The sequence below is a fragment of the Panthera uncia genome, chromosome C2, assembly GCF_023721935.1.
Source record: "Panthera uncia isolate 11264 chromosome C2, Puncia_PCG_1.0, whole genome shotgun sequence".
NCBI classification, from domain to species: Eukaryota; Metazoa; Chordata; class Mammalia; order Carnivora; family Felidae; genus Panthera; species Panthera uncia.
The window spans coordinates 122,300,859-122,320,869 of NC_064810.1; the positions used below are offsets into that span (position 1 = coordinate 122,300,859).

The window sequence follows — 20,011 nt, forward strand, 5'->3', positions numbered from 1 at the left end:
TTCCTGTGACCTCCTCTCATCCTATGGCACCCCCATTCTTCACCCCTACTCCTCTCGAACTGGTTGGCAGGTATTTTGTTGCTGACACAGTTCCTGGCAGCTGACTCCCCTCCATACAGAGAAGACCTTGGTCCACTGCCTAGACAGCAGCCTCCCAGGCCAGGAGTAGGGCCCCCTGGCCTTTTCTTCTGAACCCAACACCTGCTTTACACTGTGGTCCTCTCTGCAGGGACCCCTTCAGGCTCTGCGAGGAGGGTTGTGCTGATAACCTCTGATGAATTGCCTGGTCCTTTCATGTTTGGGCCCTTCTTTGAAACCCCACCCAGGAGAGAAGCAGGTGGCTGTGGACCTCAGCTGTAGTTCAGAGGGAGCCTAAATGGAAGGGCTCGGGTACTGAGACCAGGGAACAGAGAGCAGCAGGCCTCAGGCCGAGAAAACAACTTCTATGAAAACGCCCCTGAGAAGAAAGCAAATTGAGGAGGAAGCCAATTAACAAGAGCCCTATGTTCTGCTTGTAGAAAGCTCGGAAGTTAAAAGTCTCAGATCAGAGGCTGGCACGTGATAGACACCCCCAATTCCTGTAATTTCCATCTTGGTGGTTTTATTTTATTTAAAATGTTTTAAAATGGGCAATACACTTAAATTTATTTAAAAAGCAAAAGAAATATGTTAAGGTACCCTCAGTAAAGTGTGCTGAGATATATTAAGGTTCACTTCCTCCCCATCTCCGTCTACCTGCCCCCAAAACCCACCCCACAGCTGACTTTTATTGCTTTCTAGTGTAGTTTTCTAAAGTTTCTTTATGCAAACATAAGTAATATCATCTTCTGTCTGCTCTTACAACAGCATGTGACCATATTTCCTTCACCTTTTGTTTTTACCTAAAAACACAATTTGAGGACTTTTGAATGGCCTCAGGTTATCTGACTGTGCTTCAGTGGGCAGTCACACTGGACAGAGAGCCTTTTTGCCCTGATCTTAGGGGCCTGAGTTCAATTCTTATTTTCCCTTGAGTGAAGCGTGGACTGTAGTCAATCTTGTTAGAAAGCCACCTGTCCAGGTCTGGCAGCCCCCTCCCCTGCTTCAGGTGAAACTCAATAATTTAAGTAGTTCACATGTCTCCATGGGGCCGGCAGCAAATGTCTTTCTCCAGGCCTGCTCCTCCCTTTCTCCTTCCACCCAAGTCCTCAGGGGAGGCTTCCCTGTATATCTGAGGTTTCAGTGGTGCACAGAGGTATGTTCTGCACACAGGGAAGCACAGCTGTGGTTTCCTTACCAAGTCTATTGTCGAGCTGTAGCTTTCCTCTCCTGGGGCAATAAAACTTGAGGCTTAGTCTCAGATGTGGAGGACTGTGGGGACCTGTTCTAAGGGGTTAATTAAATGCACCAGTTTAATATTTGTGAAAATAGTGTGCCTGTTATTCCTTGACAGGAATATCTCAGCGTGGCCAAGGTCGCCGCTCATTCAGGTATACACAGATATCTGAAAGCTTTGAGAAATGTACCATATGATAATTATAGCATTAATTTCAGAGAGCCATCTCATGTTCCTGAGAAGCTATTTGTCTAGCCAGTATTTGCCTACAGGTGCAGGCCCTGCAGATCCTGGGCAGCCATAGGTCCCTGCAGACATGTGACTGACTCTCCTGTGCCCACCAGCTGCAGGAGCAGAATGAGAGGCTCCAGGCCTCCCTGTCTCAGGATCAGAGGAAAGCAGCCGCCCAGGCCCAGCGCCAGATCAGTGCTCTCCGTGCCCAGCTCCAGGAACAAGCCAGGCTCATCACCTCCCAGGAAGAGATGGTAGGTCTGTCCCCCTTCCCAGCCAGGCCTCAGTGCCCCTCGACCTCTGCGAGGATCTCCTTCCCTTCTCTGGGACTCACTACTGGCCCTGGTCTCATTAGTCAGGCTCATTAAGGAGAGAGAAAGGTCCTCAGGCTTCAGGGGTACAGAATGGTGAGGATGCAGCCTGTCTTTTTCCAGGCCGAAGATGTGCCTGCTGTCCTTAGGGGCTGTGTTACTGGGTTCACACTAACATCAGAGACCATCTAAGGACAGGCACCTGGTGGATACTTGGCTTAGTACTTCATTTAAACCTCACTCTTCAAGGCAGATATTGCTGCCTCCTCATTGTCACTTGACAGATGATGCAACCGGCTGGAGAAGTCAAGTGCCTGTCTTGCATCCACATCGGACACCCTGTAAGAGCCAGGGGAGGATTCAGCCCTGGCCAGGCAGTGGAATACACAGCCTGTGTTCTTTTCACTGTGTCCACAGACATAATTTCCTACCCAATACCCTTTTCATAAGTGAACACCCTCTGGTGAGGTCGTCAGATAAACTGGTATGATAAGTCACTTACTCACGAATGCCTCTCTCTTAAAACTGGCCCCAAGACTCTGCACCTGTTGCTCAGGCTCAGCTCCCCCTTCTGAGTTCCAGGTCAGCAGAGAAGTGTATCTGTCCTCAGAGGGGCCCCTCTGTGGCCTCAGGTCCTTGCCATGGTTCTGATACCCCCCTCCACACAGATTCTCTAGGCACAGCACTTCCTGTCACTATCTAGTTCAGTGTTCTTGTTCCTGCACGCTGGCTATTTGTGCTCTTCTGTTTTCCCAGCCATATTTCAGCCAGGTGTCTAACCCCGTCCCTTGCTGCTTTTCTTTTTACTGCACAGCCCCTCCTCCCACCTCTGCAAACACTTAGCTTCACTGCTGTGGCCACCTCAGGACCAGTCTGGACATCTCTTCCTTCTGTTATCCAGAACTCTTGTTTGCAAATATTTCACTTAGGAGCTCATTGGTTAAACATGGATTTAGAATAGGTTAATAGGGGGTTATTTTTATTGTAAAAGAGGTGACAGTTGATGGCCTTGGTTTAGCAGCAAAATTATGCCATTGGAAATCCAGGCTGTTTTTCTTTTTACCATCTTCAGTGTGTTGACTTCTGTTCTCATGCTTGACTCTCACAATTGCAAGATGGCTGCCATAGCTCCAACCATCACAACCATATTCAATAGAAGAAGTGGATGAAAAGGCCCCTTTATAAGACTTTTGCTTATGTTTTATCAATCAAAGCTGAATTACATGGGCAACTACAGCTGCAAAGGTTAGAAAGCAAGTAATTAGTTTTACAGTCTCTAGAATAGAGATAGACAAGGGAGGAAACATTTGGAAATGGACATTGGATGTGTCATTCATTGGTAGATAATAAAAAACAACTCAAGCTTAAGCAGAAGAGGGAATTTGTCATTAGGGTAGACAGGGTGTCTCACAGAGTTCATGGCAGGAGAGCAGCTGAGCCTGGGAATAAACTGGAACCAGATACATGAATGTGGTCAGGGGTTTTCCTTTGCTGTGTACCTCTGTTCTGTATATCTGCTTCAATTTTTTTCTTTTATTCTGAAGATCACCTTTCACTTCATATCTGTCCCATGTGGCAAAACAAACAAGCAAACAAGTAAACAAAACCCAAACCAAAACCAGTTGGCTGCCACTGGCTCTTGACTTCACATGTTATCAGTTCAGAGTTCTCCTCCCAAACCTAGACAGTCAGCTCTGTGGGGGGTGGGGGGGTCACATACTCATAAGCAGCTGTCCCATGTGCAGCTATGTGGAAGGAGGATGAAGAGGGGGGCCGTGCAGACAGTTTAGTGACCGTCCACATCACTCCTCCTTCCTCCCAGGGGGCACTCAGCTCAGATGCCCCCATCGTGGGAGGGAGCCTACCTTGCCCTGGTCGTCCACCAATTGTACCAAAAGTATTGATTGTGTCCCTGTCCCCCTCAGCTTGCATGGGGCTCCTGCCCTTCAAATCACAGTCCCTCTCTGAAGGAGGGGGCTTTCCCACCAGGGGAAAAGGCAGCACGATGCCATGCTGGTTGCTGCCATCCAGCCTTGGTGCCACCCCCCTCCCCCCACTTATGGAGATGCTGTTGGGCAGTGTACTTTGAGCTCCTCGCTCCCAGGGGGAGGCACGGAAACAGTGGCTGTCCCTTCTTTATGGTGCTAGGCAGAGGCACTGCTCAGAGTAGAGTCCCCTGCTGGCTGTAACCTGCTCTCTTCCACATCTTTGTAGATCCAGACCATGTCTCTGAGGAAGGAGGAGGGTAAGCCTGCATGGGGTATTTTGTCTTGTCCTCTTCTCTCTCCTGTTCCCCACCAGTCAATTTGGAGAATGAGGGTGGTGGTGGTGGTGACAGCAGCTCAGGGGACATGTGCTGTCAGGCTCTTTGGCTGGGTGAGGGAGGGCAGGAAGATATTTTCTTCTGGGACATATAGGGCTCCAGCCTGCAGTGGATTCTTACCTGGCCTGCTCTTCTCTGTAGGGTGGTGGAGATATGGGGAAGGGTGAGGATCCTGGGGGCAGTGATGGATGGAGCAGGGTTTGGGAAAAGGTTCTTTCTAACTCATCACGTCTGCAGTTTGGACCATCAACTTTTACCTTGCTCCCAGGGGGTAGCACGTTGTCCCCAAATCAGTGTGAATGTGGCCGGTTTAGGGAGTATGCTGTCTTCCTCTGCTGTGCTTGTGTGCAAGAGTGCATGTGCTGGCCTCTAAAGGGAGACAGTAACCGGCAGGGCACTGCCCCTGCCTGGATGGCCCTGGTCAGCCCCTTATGAAACCTGGCCCTTCCTGCTCCATCCCACTTCTTCTGTCCTAGCTCTTTAGCCTCCCTTCTGCCTTTTCTTGAAAATCCACACATCTCTTCCCATCCCTGCCTCTAGGTCAGACGTTTCTTTCCCAGCTTTGCAAGCAGTTCAGAGAAGCACTGTCCCTGCAGCCCCAACCTTCCCAAGGGCTTCGCTGAGCACTTTGGATTCATGGTCTCATTACACTGTCCCCACAATTTAATGTGGGCTGGGAATTATCATCCTCATTTTCTAGATGAGGAGACTGAGGCTTGGCGAGGTTCTGGGACTCCCTGTGTTGTGCACAGCTGGTTGGGCAGGGCTGGACCGTGTGAACTCTGGTCTTTCTGGCTCCCGGTGTCAGTGTTTGTGACCATGGCTCCATCCCGGGTAAAGAAACAACTGGAGGGCTTACCCCTTCTTGCCGACACTCACGTGTCCCATGCTTTCCTCTGGGTCAGGGATGGGGTCCAGGGCATTGAGGCCACACTAACTGTTCCTGCTCTTCTCAGGGATCCACAAGGACCCGAAGGCTACGGACACAGAGGAGGACTCTTCCGAGGAAGGTGAAGTCTTAGTTTCCTTCCCTGGTGTCTAATGCAGGACACAGATTTGTCCTCTTCATTGTTTAGTTTGTGTCTACTTCACTGTATCTGGCTACTGAAGCTGGGGGGGAGGAGAAGTAGGGACAAGGAAATAAGTATTTCTGAAGCCCCTTGTGTGTGCCGGGCACGTTACACACAGGCACTAACGTGCGATCTAAATGGTCCACCGATGGGTCAGCGACTTGCCCAGAGTCACAGAGCCGGCAGGTGTGTGGAGGCAGGATTTGGAATGGCATCTGATGCATAGCCTGACCCGTGTGCCTGTCTCACCTCCTCTCACCTTGGTCATTGTCTTGCGCTGCAGAGTTAGAGGACTCCGGAGACGGACAGCAGAAGGTGCTGGCAGCGCTGAGGCGAAACCCCACCCTGCTGATGCAGTTCAGGCCAATCCTGGAGGACACCTTGGAAGAGAAGCTGGAAAGCATGGGGATAAAGAGAGTAAGCTCCCGGGCTACTGATGTGAGGGCTGCTGTCTATCATTTAGACACACGATGTTCTTAACCTGACAGATGCTTGATTGCTCTTTACAGTGTAGGCTTATTCGTCTTATTTGTTCCAACTGGGGTGCCTTTCATACCCAGGAACATGAGCCCACACAGCTTCCCCTCACCGCACGGCAGCAATGTGGTCTCTCTTCTCTGTTTCCAGGTTCTTTCTTGGGGTGTCGCCCTGCATCCTGACCTTTCTGTGCTCTCCGCTCATCTGTGTCTATTTCTGACAGAGGGAATTTAATTGGTTCAGTCTGCCCTCTGAAAGGGTCCCTTGGGTGAAGTGTCCATCATCAGTGGCACACGTGGCCACGGCACTCAGCAAGTGGCTGTGGGTGAGGCAGGCAGTGAAAGCTATGTCTGGGACCCTCATGCCCGTGTTTAACCAGAGCATGCATTTTATCATTAAAGGCATCAATGACATATTTTATTAAATAAAAACACTAACCTTTGACTGTTTTCAACTACTGTTCCATCTGACTTTGGCCCTATGATCAGATTTGATTAAAACATTTCTTTCTGGGGTGCCTGGGTGGCTCAGTCGGTTAAGCACCCGACTTCGGCTCAGGTCATGATCTCACGGTTCATGGGTTCGAGCCCCGCGTTGGACTCTGGGCTGACAGCTCAGAGCCTGGAGCCTGTTTCAGATTCTGTGTCTCCTTCTCTTTCTGCCCCTCCCCTGCTTGCACTCTGTCTCCCTCTGTCTCAAAAGTAAACAAACATTTAAAAAAAATTTTTAAAAACCCATTTATTTCTTTTTTTAAACTTTTTTAAAATGTTTATTTTTGAGAGAGAGAGATAGAGAGAGAGAGAGTGCAAGCAGGGGAAAGAGAGAGAAAGACATGGAATCCAAAGCAGGCTCTAGGTTCTGAGCTGTCAGCACAGAGCCCGATGTGGCGCTCGAACTCACGAACTGTGAGATCATGACCTGAGCCGAAGTCAGATTCTTAACTGACTGAGCCACCCAGGTGCCCCCTAAAACATTTCTTTCTAACCTTGAATGAATCCTTATGGGCTCTGGGTGGGTGTCAAAAGCCCAAGCAACTTCCAGTAGGTCTTGGAAGAAAAATGTTTATTCATTTTTAAGAGAGAGAGAGAGAGAGAGAGGGAGAGAGAGAGAGAATGAGCGGGGGAGGGGCAGATAGAGAGGGAGACACAGAATCTGAAGCAGGCTCTGGGCTCTGACCTATCAGCACAGAGCCTGATGCAGGGCTTGAACCCACGAACCATGAGATCCTGACCTGAGCCGAAGTCAGATGCTTAACCGACTGAGCCACCAGGCGTCCCTGCAGTTCATTTTTAACACATTGTTAGGCACAGAGGACAACCCGTCTGGCATAATGATGGTTATGAGGTACAAATGAGGTACAAAAGGAGCAAGCTCTGGTCTCTGTCCTCAGATGAGTGGGGTGGCAGAAGGGCATGTCCCACCTGAGCCCCAAAAGCTGTGATGTCGATGGAGTTGTGCGTAGCCCCATCGCATCATCTTGCCATGCACGTTTTGATGCAGCTCCCAGACCCTAAACCATTACACTTCCTGCAGCGTGTGCAACCGCTGCCCACCCTGCTCTGACGCTCACCCCATCCTCTTCCAGAAAGCGCTGGGTGCTGAGCACAGTGACTCCCAGGCCAGCAGCAGGTGCGAGAGCCTTAGGGGAAGGAGTAGGGGAACTTCTGTCTCCAAAGGGGGAACTTCTGTCTCTTCTAGGATGCAAAGGGAATCCCCTTTCAAACTCTCAGACACCTCGAGTCCCTCCTGAGAGCCCACCGGGAGCAGAAGGCACGGAGGTTTTCTGAATTTCTGAGTCTGAGGGAAAAGCTTGTCAAGGAAGCCACCAGCAGAGTGAAGCAGAGACAGAGACACATGGCCCCGGCATCCCAGTTGGACAGCGGGGCTCCGGGTGAGCTGGTCAGAGGGCTTGCTTGGGGGCTGGGGCTGAGAGGGTCCAGGCTTGTTTGCACACGAGGAGGGTGTACTTTCTGCCTCCAGCAGGGCATTGCTTGAAAGAGCGAGATGGCAGCGTCTTTGCAGGTGACTGAGTCCAAAAGTCCTCTTTTGGGGGAAACAGGGTCAAGGAGTGGGCCGCAGGGTCACCCAGGGAAGCTGGAGGAGAGCCGGCGTTAGAGCCTGTGGTTAGCCCTGAGCTTGCTGCCCCTACTTTGCAGGTTTACTTGCTTTGACCGCAAGTTGAACTTTGCTCCAACAGAGAAGAACACACACAGTTTCTGGCTCTGAAGCCAGGGATGTCAGTGCTGGGAGAGGGCCCAAGACCTGAGAGCACTGGGGCTGCAGGCAGGGGCAAAAGGGATCAAATGCAAAGTCTGCTCCGGAGCTGTGGGAGGCTGGGCGAGCTCTGCCTGCTGACACACACTCAGAGCTCAGACTTGGTTCCCTGGGCTGGGTCACAGCCACTGCTTCGCCCCTGGGGGTTGTGACAAGGAAAGGCCAGGGCGGGGGTGGGGGGGGTGGGGGTGGGGTGGTGGTTCTTGGGGAGGATTCAAGTGTGTGAGTGGTGGCCCTCCAGTCTCTGTCCTCGGGGAACTGAGGAAGCAAGGGAACTTGTGTTCCTAGGTTTGAGAGCCCCCTGTTTCTAGAGGATTTCCAGATCCACCGAGCTGCTGAAATTAGGGGCCCGGGGGAGGGGGCTTCAGGGGGTCTGAGGCTGTTTGTGCAGCGTGGTGCTGCAGCTCCTTTTCCTCATGAGTATATACCAGGGGGCTATTGATTGTCTTATCGCCTTGTGTCCAGGCAGACCCAGCCTGAACTCCTCATCCTAAGGAATTTCCCAGAGTGTGGACCACATTATCTCTGGGGATGTGAGAGATGATTTTAGTTAGTACGTGGACCAATAATTCCAGAATTTACTAAGGCCGATCCGTGCCAAGCACAAATCCTCTGCTGGGAAACCGGCCCAGACTTGGTGATGATGGGGCCAAGCACAGGGGTGGTGGGTGCGCGGCAGAGAGAGGGGACCGGGAGGCACGGCAGAAGAAGGAAAGCATCCTCTGAGGACAGGCTTCCAGAAGAGGAAAGGTATCTTGCTCCTCCAGGCACCCCCTCCCCTCCAGCCCTTGCTCCTGTGGTCAGAAAACCAGAGTGAGAACTACCCCCTTGCCTATCTCCCCTTCCCTGGTCCTGGGGCCCTGCCGTCTCCAGGGTATGTCACAGAGGTGACATACTGTGAGCACTGTGAGCACTGTGTTTCCACAGCATTTTGCAGACCTCTCTTTCCAGCTGGATGCCCACATGCTCGTTTTCTAGGTCCCACGAGTGCTGCATGAATGCTCACCTCTGATCTCCACTTAGATTGTGCCTCTTTGGTTTTGGGGCAGAGCTGTGGGATGTAGCAAGGCTGTGAGTGGCAAGAGCCCTGGATTTGGGGTGGCTGATGACCTGGGTTTGCAGGTACTGCTGACTTGCATGGAGCTGTGGGCCCTGAGTCCCTGGATCTCTTGCAGCCCCTGTAAAGTAGGGAAAACGACACTCTCCTAAGGCATCTGGGGCCAGGTGGGTGCTGTGGGTAAAGTGCTTAGCTTGGTGTCTGTGTGCAGTAACTGTAGCTATTCTTGTTACTTTCCGTCAGCGAGTCTGTCTGCTTTCCCCTTCTCTCCAGTCTGTTCTTAGAAGGTCCACTTCTGTGTAAATGCATTCTCTGAGAGCGCTGTATTTCCAGCGTTTTTGATCTTGAACTGCAGTAAGAAACACAGTTTACCTGTGACAGTCCACACACGTAAGAGTTTTGTGGGAAAGTACTCTGACACTCTGCGATGCCCTTCTCTTCGCTTTCCATAAAAAAAAAAAAAAAAAATTGCTGATCCTGGATACCCCGCTGGGGAATTCGGAAAAGGGAGGGGCTGGGTCTGAGTGCTTGCCTTTATTTTTTTTATTTTTTATTTATTTTTTTTATATTTTTATTTTTTATTTTTATTTATTTTTATTTATTTTTTCAATATATGAAATTTATTGTCAAATTGGTTTCCATACAACACCCAGTGCTCATCCCAAAAGGTGCCCTCCTCAACACCCATCACTCACCCTCCCCTCCCCCCCCCCCCCCACCAACCCTCAGTTTGTTCTCAGTTTTTAACAGTCTCCTATGCTTTGGCTCTCTTCCACTCTAACCTCTTTTTTTTTTTCCTTCCCCTCCCCCATGGGTTTCTGTTAAGTTTCTCAGGATCCACATAAGAGTGAAAACATATGGTATCTGTCTTTCTCTGTATGGCTTCTTTCACTTAGCATCACACTCTCCAGTTCCATCCATGTTGCTACAAAGGGCCATATTTCGTTCTTTCTCATTGCCATGTAGTACTCCACTCTGTATATAAACCACAATTTCTTTATCCATTCATCAGTTGATGGACATTTAGGCTCTTTCCATAATTTGGCTATTGTTGAGAGTGCTGCTATAAACATTGGGGTACAAGTGCCCCTATGCATCAGTACTCCTGTATCCCTTGGGTAAATTCCTAGCAGTGCTATTGCTGGGTCATAGGGTAGGTTTATTTTTAATTTTCTGAGGAACCTGAGTGCTTGCCTTTAAAGGACTGAGTTCCGGGAGGATTTAGTGGGTCTGGGTGGCCCATGTGGTCCTGTTGCGACCTCTGGTGGCAGCACGGTCTCCCTGCAATGTTGTCTGCACTCCAGCGGCTGCAGCCTGGGTGGGTAGAGAGGATGTGTGCTCTTGGCGAGGTCAGCCCCTAGCACTACACGGGGAGGGTTAAGCTGCTGACAAGCTGGGCCCCTCTTCATTTTTTTGGTTAAGTTTCTTTATTTGTTTTGAGACAGAGAAAGAGAGTACGAGAGCAGGGGAGGGGCAGAGAGAGAGAGGAGAGAGTGAGAATCCCAAGGAGGCTCTGCGCTGCCAGCACGGAGCCCGATGTGGGGCTTGAACCCACGAACCATTAGATCATGACCTGACTGAAGTTGGATGCTCAACTCACTGAGCCACCCAGGTACCCCACGGGCCCCACTTCAGACCTGCCAACTCCTGTGGGACTCGTGGAATGATGGCATGACCCTGGAAGACCAGCTGCTCTCCCGGTCTATGCTAGAACTGTGGGTCCCAGCCCTGAGTCTGGCCAGCAGCAGGACTCCTGCGGTGGGGGCGGTGGTCATATTTGCGCTGGTTATCATGGTACGCTGCGACAGACTGATTTGTCCATTTCTAGTGTGCTGGAGCCTGTCTCTACGTCCTCTTCGGGCTTGAAACCCCAGATGCTCATGCCTTGGAACTTATTCCTATCTGTGTTTCTAGTCAAAAGCCAGCAGAACCCACTGGCCATCAAAGAGGCCCAGCCAAAGTCCAGGACGCTGCATGTGGCATTGCCATCTAAGCCAGCAGAGCCACCCATGACAACTCTTCAGAGCCGAGGCAGCCACGGTCCTGGCCTGGCTCCCGTGCCCACCCCTACTCCGCGCCCCAGAGCACGTGGACCCTCCGGCACCTCTGCTTCCTCAGGGCCCGGGCAGAGGTGAGCCCCAGACTCCGCACTCCCCCTGGGTCTTGGCAGTGGCTCCCAGCCTCAGACAGCCCTGATCTGGGCTTCCCGCAGTCTTCTGCAGACAGGTGAGGGGCAGAGACAGATGTGAACAGGAGAAGCCTCAGTTGGGGTCCATCCTGAGACCTCACGAAGAGATTGGGGTCCTTTGCTCCTGGCCAGGACAAACCCACCCCTACCTTCCCCATCTCTTCCTTAAAAGCCTTAGTTGCCACGCCGGAAAGGCTGGGTCCTCATCTTCTAACAGAGTTGCTGGTGTGTCTGCTATGCTCCAGAGTGACTCCTGGCTATCATCTGGGCCCAAGGAAGGAGCAGGGCTGACTTGGGGCAAATCAGACATGCTTGCAAGTGGTGAGGTTTGGCTTCCAAAGCTTTTCTGGCCCACATAGCCCTCATTTCTTCTTGTCCATGACAGTACACCCCCATTCAGTTCTGAAGAGGACTCAGAGGGAAATTCCGTGCAGCGGACATCTCTCCAGCCCCCACGAGGTCCTTCCAGGATGGGGCCCCGGCCAGAGGACAACTGGGACTGGTCTGACACAGAGACGTCGGAGGGGAGTGCCCAGCCCCCTGAAAAAGGCTCAGGTGGGCTGGCTTCCTCAGGTGAGTGATCTGGGACCACTGAGGTAGACCTTCTCCAGCCCAGATTTCTCTAGTCCTGGAAACACTCTTTTTCTTTGGGTTCTCTGATTTGGCAACTCATTGTGACTTGGAGAGAATGACTGTCCCTCCCATCAGGTATTTTCCTGTGGTCGCAGAGACAGTAGAAGAAGGATAGAATCTGAGTGAGTTTTATTTTGCCCCTTGTTTTGTCATTGAATTGCCTAACTGTTGGAGGTTGGAAAAGCTCACTCCTTTTGTCCTCCACATCCTTACCGTTAGAGAATGAACATGGTGGCCAGACAAATGGAGATTAAAGTGTTGTTCTATTACTGGAGACAGTGCCTAGTAATGCTAAGGCATAGGCTTCCTCTCAGAGCCTGATTGGCTCCTGAGGCCAATGTGGGGACCCCTCCAGCCTCCCCAACCCAGATTCTCACCGTACTTGTGGCTATATGGGGTGGGGTCAGCAAAACCGCAGAGAGGGCTGAAGTATGCCACTGTGGGGACAGTCCAGCTGGCCTCCAAACGTAGTCACAGGTGCAGGGAGCATATCAGAAAAAGAAAGATGGCCCAGGGGATGTTGCAGTCCCTCTGCTTGGCTACTCCAGTGGATAGGAGAGGTAAGAAAGTGTGGGGGGCGCTGAGAGGGTGTCCATGCTCTGCTTGCCCAACCTGGTAGAGGAGGAACACCTTCATACCACGCATGAGGTGACGTGTGCCACACACATTGTCACTGATGTCCAAACTAAGTCTCTGACACCTTATGTTACTTGTTCAAGGTCCCAGAACTAATAACGTGAAAAACAGATTCTGTATTATGTTTTTGATGTTAATGTGTTGGTGGCATTTTTTTTTTACTTGAAAAATAAATTTTTCCCAGAAAGAACTGCCTTTAGCCATTTTCCTAATTTTGAGAATATCCACACAGTCTTTTATGCTTCTTGAGTTCATTAGTACCAGATCAAGGGGTTGTGGTTACCCAGTCAACTATCACTGCAGTAAAAGTAGCCTCCAGGGCAAACCAAGGTTACAATGAACATTTTGAGAGATATAGTTGGTTGTAACACATGCAGTCTCACACAAAGAAAGTTTTTGTAACAAAAGAGTAATGAAAAGTGTGGTTTTCCAGCTAACCTTAAGATGGAGGGTGACAGCTTCAGAAGGTCACAGTGAACCTTCACAGCAGGCTGACTCATTGCCACCAATGGTCTTAGGGACATAGTGGCATTTTTACAGGAAAGTTCTTTGTCCTTTTCAGCAAAGAGATTTAGCAATTTCACTTGATGAAAAGACATCATAGAAATTTGAGTTAAATGTTATTGGGGCGCCTGGGTGGCGCAGTCGGTTAAGCGTCCGACTTCAGCCAGGTCACGATCTCGCGGTCCGTGAGTTCGAGCCCCGCGTCAGGCTCTGGGCTGATGGCTCGGAGCCTGGAGCCTGTTTCCGATTCTGTGTCTCCCTCTCTCTCTGCCCCTCCCCCGTTCATGCTCTGTCTCTCTCTGTCCCAAAAATAAATAAAAAAACGTTGAAAAAAAAATTAAAAAAAAAATGTTATGATTAACTGGAATGAATATATCCATTAAACTTGTCACTTTAAGATTTTTTTTAAAAATATTTTTTAATGTTTATTTATTTTGACAGAGAGAGAGAGCGAGACAGAGCATGAGTGGGGGAGGGGCAGAGAGAGGGAGACACAGAATCTGAAGCAGGCTCCAGGCTCCAAGCTGTCAGCACAGAGCCCGATGCGGGGCTCGAACCCATGGACCGCAAGATCATGACCTGAGCCAAAGTCAGACGCTCAACCGACTGAGCTACCCAGGCACCCCGTCACTTTAAGATTTTAAAAAAATATTTATTTATTTTTGAGAGAGAGAGAGAGAGAGAGAGAGAGAGAGAGAGAGAGAGAGAATGTGAGCAGGGGAGGGGCAGAGAGAGAGGGAGACACAGAATCTGAAGCAGACTCCAGGCTCTGAGCTGTCAGCACAGAGCCCGCAACATGGGGCTTGAACTCACGAACCGTGAGATCATGACCTGAGCCGAAGTCAATTGCTTTAACTGACTGAGCCACCCAGGCGTCCCTAAACCTGTCACTTTCTATCTAACAGTGTACTACAATAACTAATTGAGCATTTTTCTTCTGAAACAACTAAGTCAACTCCCATTCTTTCAAGATTTTCTTTTTTCTTTTTATGTTTTTTAAATTTATTTTTGAGAGAGAGAGAGAGAGAGAGAGAGAGAGAGAGACAGAGAGAGACAGAGGATCCGAAGTGGGCTTTGCATTGACAGCAATGAGCCCAATGTGGGGTTTGAACTCATGAATTGTGAGATCATGACCTGATCCAAAGTCGGATGCTCAACTGACTGAGCCACCAGGCACCCCTCTTTTAAGATTTTCTTATAAAACTGTTAATGGAAAGGCCTGCAGCTTCTGGCTTCAGTTGAATTTTCTTTTTCTTAATTTTTTTTTTAATGTTTATTCATTTTTGGGAGAGAGAGAGACAGAGTGTGAGCAGGTGAGGGGCAGAGAGAGGGAGACGCAGAATCCCGGAGCAGGCTCCAGGTTCTGAGCTGTCGGCACAGACCGTGATGTGGGGCTCGAACTTGTGAACCACAAGATCATGACCTGAGCCAAAGTCGGATGTTTAACCGACTGAGCCACCCAGGCACCCCTTCAGGTGCATTTTCTAGCCAAGGCTTAAAGAACATTGAAATGAAGAGTTTTGTCTTTTCAAAGTCATCAAGTGGAAACTTTGGAATATAAACCCATATCTGAACAACCTGTAAATTCCATGCTCTTAATGGATTCTACAGAACTTTATCTTGTCCATAGCATATTCCAAGCCTGCCAGTCCATCAGAATCCACCAGAAGTAAATCTTTGGAGAAGCACTGATGGCCACCAGGTGGGGCAATAAGATGGAAAGGTGTTAGAAGTGGGAGCCAGGAGTCCTCTGATAGTTTGGGTGCTGTCACTTGTTACCCGCTTGTGTGAGGGGTTTTGGTTTCTTTTCTATAAAATGAGGTATCAAGACAAGACAATGAGAAGTGAGGAACACAGTGCCTCGTACATAGTGGCCCTTAACAAACATTTCTTGAGGGGCGCCTGGGTGGCTCAGTCTGTTAAGCGTCCAGCTTCAGCTCAGGTCATGATCTCACCACTCGTGGATTCAAGCCCCGCATTGGTCTCTGTCCTGATGACAGCTCAGAACCTGGAGTCTGCTTTGGGTTTTGTCTCTCTCTCTCTCTCTGCCCCTCCCCTGCTTTTGTTCCATCTCTTTTTCTCTCTCTCAAACATAAATAAACATAAAGGAATTTAGAAAACAAACATTTCTCCAATGAGTCATTGAACCAAGGGCTGTTGGAGCCCCAGACGGCTGCTCAGAGCCTCAGACGGTTGAATCCTACAAGGCCATGGTTAGCTCCCTGCTTCCTGGCCATTCTTGAGATCTGGCCATCCGCCATGGTTTACCATGTCACCAGGAGTCTGTTGATAGTCTTTGTGCCTTGCTTAGCCCCCCTTCCTGCATGGACTTTGCAGAAAGCCTGTCTGGCCCTCAGTCCTTCTGTGATGATTTATATTTATGATATTTCTTCTCATCTCAGTGCAGATGTTGAAGGAGGCTGTGTCTGCACGTTAGTCTTGCTTTTCATGTACCAAGTGAGCAGAGGTTCTGCCTCTGCCTCCCATTTGGAGAGAAGAACAGCTTTCTAAGCCTCTGTCTGCAGCCATGTTGTTAAGTGCAGTTATATTTTTAGGATGGTCAAAGCCTTCTTTTTCTGGCACCCATTGGCCTGGGCCTTCTCTCTATCTTCGCCCCTCTTCTTTGTGGTTACCCTTTCTTCTTCCTCCTGACCCTTCTCTACACTCCCTCTGTCCACTCCAGAGCCTGGTCATGACCTACAAGGATGAGGCATTCATTCTCTGGAGTTTTCCCTCTGGTTGCCTTCCAGGAACCCTGGTGCAGTCGCTGGTCAAAAACCTTGAGAAACAGCTGGAGGCTCCAGTGAAGAAGCCTGCTGGAGGGGTCAATCTGTTCTTAATGCCCAGCGCCAGCCCACAGAAGGCTGCCGTGCCAGGAAGGAAGCCCCAGGTAGGGTGCAGGACTCTTGGAGGTTGCCCTGCCATTTCCCACAGAGCCAGCTCTGAGTTTGGGGGCCTGAGGTGGGGTCTAGTGAGTGTCAGCCTTGGCCCTAGTGGGACATCACAGGTGACCTCACTGTCTCCTCTGTCCCTGCCCAGGTGGAGGGGTGGCCACTTTCAAATGCTTTTTTTTTTTTTTTTTTTTTTGTATCTCTGTTGACGTTAAAAAGCCTTTTGGTTCATTATACAAGCAACTGCTTGTATAGGTCACTTCTCCTGGTCACTCACGCTCCCATTTCCTGCCTCTGACACAGCCTGGACCTGACTCTGTGCCCAGCTGCTGGTAGTAGCTGCTCTCCTGGCTCTGGTTCACCCCACCACGGGCTTCGCCCCCTTCCTTCACTCAGCCGAGGCCCCAAAAACCAGGCTGAGTGCGGAGCAGACTTCTCCTCAAGGGCAGGCATTGGAGTGGGCGACAACATATAATGGGAATATTTAGATATTTCATTCTCAATATTCCAGGCCATTCCTCATCACTAAGAATGCCTTGGTGGCCTTGCCTCTCTGAGGCTCTAGCTGCTGTCAGACTTAGAGCTCAGATGCTCAGACTCCCCAACATTACCGTTCAGACGCCCTCCTCACTGCCTCCGGTCAGGGAGTAACTCCCATGTGCCAGTTACTTTCTGGGGCAGAAACATTTAGAGCTCTCACTACTTCACATTCCTGTATCACCTTTTTCAGTCAAAAAGGTGCCTCCTGGGATGACCAGAGCTATTGCCCTAACGGTCTGAAGTAGTGGGCAATCACTTTCTTAGGAGACCATGTTCTTATTACATAATGTGCTTGGTTTATTATGCAGCCCATGTGCATTGGTGAGTATCTAGTCCAGGTGATTAAAATAAATTTGCCCCTTTTCCCCTGGGGAAAGAGGGTCAATATCCAACAGCAGGCTTAGCCTGCTGCCCTGGGCCCGGGGTGGTTCTGATTGCTTGGCTTTATGTTCTGGGAGAAAATGCACAGGATGTTCCTATCAAAACCCAGGTAGCCCTCAGTGCCAGGGGGTGGGGCACTGAGAGCTCTGAGGGGTGACTGTGGCTCAGGGGTACCCCCGGGCTCTTGCGTTGGCTGCAGCCCAGACCCTTTCCAGGCTGACGGTTCCTGGTCCCCAAGAGCTATCCTCCTGCTCCTTTGGTCAGGGTATTAACCAGCCCCGCAGAAGCCATCTGAGGGCAGGTGGGGAGGGACTTTAGCCCCTGCTGCATTCAGGAAAGTCAAGGCTCTGGCCGTTCAGCTCCATCTATGTGGGGGATTGAAAAATCTAGACAAAGTTTAGATGATAAGAGCAGCCTGGTTTGCTGTAAGCCTTTCCAAGGAGCTTGCCTTGGTTTGGCCAGTGGAACTTTAGGAGCGTTTGAAATCACTCTGACCCCAGGTCTCTGAAGCAGGTTTTCAGACAGGGAAACATGAAAAAGCAGGAGAAGGAATGTCTCCCAACTGCTTCTTCCAAACCTGCATTTTGTCCCTGTGTCTGTCCAGCATTTTCATCCTCCCTTGTCAGAATGCATTTTCTTCTCCCCCCTTACTTCCCTGCAGCTTTCAGATGATGAGACTGACTTGGAGATCTCTTCCTTGGAAGATCTCCCCCAGGACCTGGGCCAGAGAGAAGAACTGAAGCCCCTGTCTCGCTCAAAGCCGCCAGAGAAGTTTGGCACCAGCCCTTGGAGCCCTGGCCGACCCAGGGTCCCTGGCTGGTGATCCCACCCCAGAACCTGGCTGGGGCCAGCTCAGGGTGCCCTCCCCCCTCCCCCCCCCAACACAAGAGGCTACTAGGCTGCTCTTGTCTTCACCAGTAACTGAGAGGTCTTCTCTGGAAGAGAAGGTCTCTCTGGAGATAAACAGAGCAGAAGGGGGATATAATTTCTCCTCTCTTGCCTGTGAGGAGGGGTCCTGTTTCAGAGCTCCAGGGGCACCTGGCTGGGTGCTCCCAGTCCTATGGTTTGAGAAAGGGTTATAATGAGCCCTTTCCTCCCCCCACCTCCATGTTCACTCCAGACTGAAGGAGCCACTTGATCTTTGTGACGTATTGTCAATCTGTGGGAATGCTGTGGAGAGGAGCCTTACTTGGTGTCCTTCTAGGGACACATATGTCTCAGTCAGTCATTCAGTGATTGATCCAAAGTCATTTACTGAGTGCTTGCTCTGGGCCAGGTCCTCCAGGCTCTCCCTACCTTGCTGGGGTGCTGGCAGAGGTGAGTGGGGCAGAAGTATTGGGTAGTAGTCTAGTGACAGAGATTAGGGTGTCATGGGAGCATAGTGAGGGCCACCCAGTGCAGGCTTGGGAGATCTTGGAGAGACTCCCAGAGCTGAAGTCTGGCTGTGCTTGCTTATGGGTGGGAGAGAGGGAGGGAGGGCGGGCCGCCTGGCTGGGGCCTCATGCCCAAAGGACCACAAATTTAATCTTTGACATTATTTCTAAAATTAGGTTATATATGTAACCACTGTATTTTTTTTTTATGTAAAAGGTGTTAATTTATCATATGGAAACATTTAAATATAGTACAATGGTTATAACTTGCTTGCAATCATTATTTTTGGAGCTTCAGCAGGGGCACAGGGGGGCGAAGGCACCTGCACCTGTGTTGTGGCAGGTGAGGTCCATTGGGATGTGGTTGCCAACGTGGGGTAAGGAGGGCCAGAGCTTTGCTGGGCTGAAGTGGGAGGAAGCAGGATCGGCAGGGAGAGCCCTCCGAAAGCAATGCAGGTCCCATCACCGTGAGAGCAGAGGGAGCAGGAGGCAGGAGCAGGCGGGGAGTGGGGGGGGGGCCCAGACTGCCGCTTGGGGCTGACATCTCCACCAGCCCAGTGGGAGCTGCCGAGCAGGGAGTCCCTGTTGGGCAGAAACAGCCAGGCCCTGGAGTCCTCACCCTCTCGGCCTACTTCATTGCTCGTAGTTGAACAGCAGTGTTTTGCCTGAAGGGAGACCCATACTTGTACCTCCAAGAGGACTCCAAGTTCATCTGCCCACCTAGCAGAGATGATGATCAAGACTTTGAGCATGCAGCAAAGGAAGGGTTTAGCGAGCGGCAGCCAAACAGGGAGACGGGAGGACAAGCCAGAAACCGCTCTCTGAAGGAGGAGAGTCAGGGCAATTTAAAGACAGACTATAATGGGGCGCCTGGGTGGCTCAGTCGGTTAAGCGTCCAACTTCGGCTCAGGTCATGATCTTGCGGTTTGTGGGTTCGAGCCCCGTGTTGGGCTCCGTGCTGACAGCTTGGAGCCTGGAACCTGCTTCGAATTCTGTGTCTGCCTCTCCCCTGCTCATGCTCTGTCTCTGTCTCTCAGTAATAAATAAGTGTTAAAAAAATAAATAAAGACAAACTACAAGAGGGCTGGGTAAAAAGTTGCAGCTGTACTTACTAGTCTACAGCTGCGATGGGTCGCCTAGGGTTACAGGTTTCAGGAATAGTGTCCCCAAAGTCCACGTCCCCAACACCTAGCCTCGACTGCTATCAGCTCAACTCATGGGCAGTCTTGCTCCATCCATCTCTTCCCCTGCCTTGGGTCCCTTGCCCTTCCCTGCCCTCCATCCAGTCTATGTATAGCCTCTGGGTAGAGGTGCTGCTACCTGGCCAGGCCTGAAGTTCTGGTGGGAGGAACCAGGGGAAACGAAGGAGGAAAGGCTTTGCAGAGGGCAAAGGGCATCTGGGGGCGGGGTGGGCTTGGGGGCTTGTGGTACCAGGCTGCTCAGCGAGGCCAGAGCACAGCTTGTGAAGGGACTTATGTGGGACTCGGGGCCAGTGCAGCCCTGGCCAGCTGGAGGGTGAACTCCCTTTGTGTAACTCACACCTTTGAGCAGCTGAGGACGTGTGCAGTGGATGATCCCAGTGAGTGCGTGAGGGGGAAAGGGGCACTGAGTGGGAAGTGCGGTGGGTTCACCCCCCTCCCAGGATTCTCCCAACAAAGTCATGTTTTCCTAGTCACTGGGTTTGGGCAAGGGACGTGTAAAATTATGGTCCTCCCCACCACCTCCTGGTTTCCCCCCACCACCTCCTGGTCTCCCTCCCCACCAAGTCTTGGTCTCCTGCAGCCCCGTCATATGTCTGATGTCAGCC

At 50.8% G+C, this 20,011-nt stretch overlaps 1 protein-coding gene across 1 annotated transcript in view; it reads left to right on the top strand.

Annotated features, from left to right (window-relative positions):
- Positions 1–18,468, top strand: part of DZIP1L (DAZ interacting zinc finger protein 1 like) — a 43,096-nt gene extending 24,628 nt beyond the window's left edge. The window contains exons 9-17 of the mRNA XM_049628767.1: positions 1,660–1,800; positions 4,072–4,102; positions 5,137–5,190; positions 5,534–5,667; positions 7,426–7,618; positions 10,973–11,189; positions 11,632–11,819; positions 15,770–15,909; positions 17,493–18,468. Coding sequence (XP_049484724.1) covers positions 1,660–1,800; positions 4,072–4,102; positions 5,137–5,190; positions 5,534–5,667; positions 7,426–7,618; positions 10,973–11,189; positions 11,632–11,819; positions 15,770–15,909; positions 17,493–17,654 — 1,260 coding nt within the window. The 3' untranslated portion in view covers positions 17,655–18,468. The remainder of the gene's footprint in view (positions 1–1,659; positions 1,801–4,071; positions 4,103–5,136; positions 5,191–5,533; positions 5,668–7,425; positions 7,619–10,972; positions 11,190–11,631; positions 11,820–15,769; positions 15,910–17,492) is intronic.
- The last annotated feature ends 1,543 nt before the right edge of the window (positions 18,469–20,011 follow it).